The sequence below is a fragment of the Limulus polyphemus genome, unplaced genomic scaffold, assembly GCF_000517525.1.
Source record: "Limulus polyphemus unplaced genomic scaffold, Limulus_polyphemus-2.1.2 Scaffold3959, whole genome shotgun sequence".
In the NCBI taxonomy this organism is placed as follows: Eukaryota; Metazoa; Arthropoda; class Merostomata; order Xiphosura; family Limulidae; genus Limulus; species Limulus polyphemus.
Genome location: NW_013669569.1, coordinates 45,905 through 47,803, shown reverse-complemented (window position 1 = coordinate 47,803; position 1,899 = coordinate 45,905). Strand labels below are relative to the sequence as shown.

At 38.9% G+C, this 1,899-nt stretch overlaps 1 protein-coding gene across 1 annotated transcript in view; it reads left to right on the top strand.

Annotated features, from left to right (window-relative positions):
- LOC106470355 (heat shock factor protein 1-like) overlaps window positions 1-1,899 on the top strand; it is a 22,357-nt gene that overhangs the window by 5,887 nt on the left and 14,571 nt on the right. The window contains exon 4 of the mRNA XM_022398964.1: window positions 1,295-1,498. Within this exon, the coding sequence (XP_022254672.1) occupies window positions 1,295-1,498 (204 nt within the window). The remainder of the gene's footprint in view (window positions 1-1,294; window positions 1,499-1,899) is intronic.

Below are 1,899 nucleotides of genomic sequence, written 5' to 3'. Positions count from 1 at the left end.
CAACTCCAGTCTCTTGCGCCTCACAGCATCACGTAGGCGACGGAGGACATCCCTGTAGTACTCTTTGGTGATTGTTTGACCCTGTGGTGCGTACTCGTGGTGTACCACACCGCGGGAGTCAAAGAAAACAGTCAGCATCACTTTGACGTTGCTGCGCACTTAGCGGGCCTTCTTTGGTCTTGGTGACATGGAATGCTTCCACTGTGACGACTGGGATTTGGTTTCCGGGTCGTACCCGTACACCCAAGACTCGTCACCAGTGATTATGGTGTTCATGAAGTCGGGGTCACTGTTTGTGGAGTCCAGCATGTCCTGTGAGACTTCAACACGAAGTTCCTTTTGCTCCGCCGTAAGCAGCTTCGGCACGAATTTCGCCGCTACTCTCTTCATAGCCAAATCTTCGGTCATAATGGAATGTGCCGAAAAAGTGCTGATGCCCACCTCTTCCGCAATTTCTCGGATAGTCACACGATGGTCCCACATCACCATAGCATTCACTTTGGCAATGACCTGGTCATTTCGGCATGTTGATGGCCAACCGGAGCGTGGCTCGCTCTCCACCATTGTGTGGCCGTCTTTAAACTGGTTGTACCACTCCTTAATCTGTGTGATGCCCATAGCATCGTTACCGAAAGCCGTCTGAATCTTCCGAATGTTTTCCAGTTTCTGGCAAAATTTGATGCAGTAGCGCTGCTCCAGTCATTCCGTCATTTTCCTTGCAATGAAAAACCGACGAGAGCACTACACACTACCTCACTCAATGGCTGCTTGCCAACAACTGACGCAATCAACAAGCGGGAAAAAATTCACGCATGCGCACGAAGGTTCAAGGTCGGCTCATGCAAGCGCACTTGATTCAAATCCATCAGGTTATCGCAAAAAAAAATAAGGTCGGATACTTTTCTCACAGGCCTCGTAAATATCAGTAGCAGAGAATTTTTAAAGGCTTTTCATTGGTAGATTTGAATTTAAAAAAGGAACAAATAGCTAGAAAAATAATTTAAAAATTGCAAAGTAATTAATAATTAAACATATTAATTAATAATTGAACATGTTAATTAATAATTGAACATGTTAAGAAATACTGAACATGTTAAAATTGGTTTGGCAACTTAAAATGTCAAAAATGATGAATCTGTCTGTAATAACTTTTTAAGTGATAAAATAGATATTCAAATAACAGATGCTAGATTTGGCTATTTGAATAATAATTATTGACACACATCGGTCAAAATATGGATACTAGAATAAAATGTTTTGTTGTGTTTTAAGTATTTTTATTTCTGTCTTTTAGACAACATCAACTAAGTCTGCAGACAGTACTCAAGAAACAACAAAGGTTCTACAAGAAGTTTTGTTTGATGTGAAGAATATTTGTGGAAAACAAGAGAGTATGAACTCACTCTTGTCTCGTATGAAAAAAGAAAAAGAGTTTTTGTGGAAAGAAGTCGCCATTTTGAGACAAAAGCACCATAGACAACAACAAATTGTAGATAAGGTAAGTACACAAAAATTAAAATGTGAACTACTTCCCACGTTTTCACACTATAACATGTAAGGCAAGTGTAGCTGTTAGATATTTGTTGATAAGGTAAGTACACAAAAATTAAAATGTGAACTACTTCCCACGTTTTCACACTATAACATGTAAGGCAAGTGTAGCTGTTAGATATTTGTTGATAAGGTAACTACACAAAAATTAAAATGTGAACTACTTCCCACGTTTTCACACTATAACATGTAAGGCAAGTGAAGCTGTTAGATATTTGTTGATAAGGTAAGTACACAAAAATTAAAATGTGAACTACTTCCCACATTTTTGCACTAAAACACGTAAGGCAAGTGTAGCTGTTAGATATTTGTTGATAAGGTAAGTACACAAAAATTAAAATGTGAACT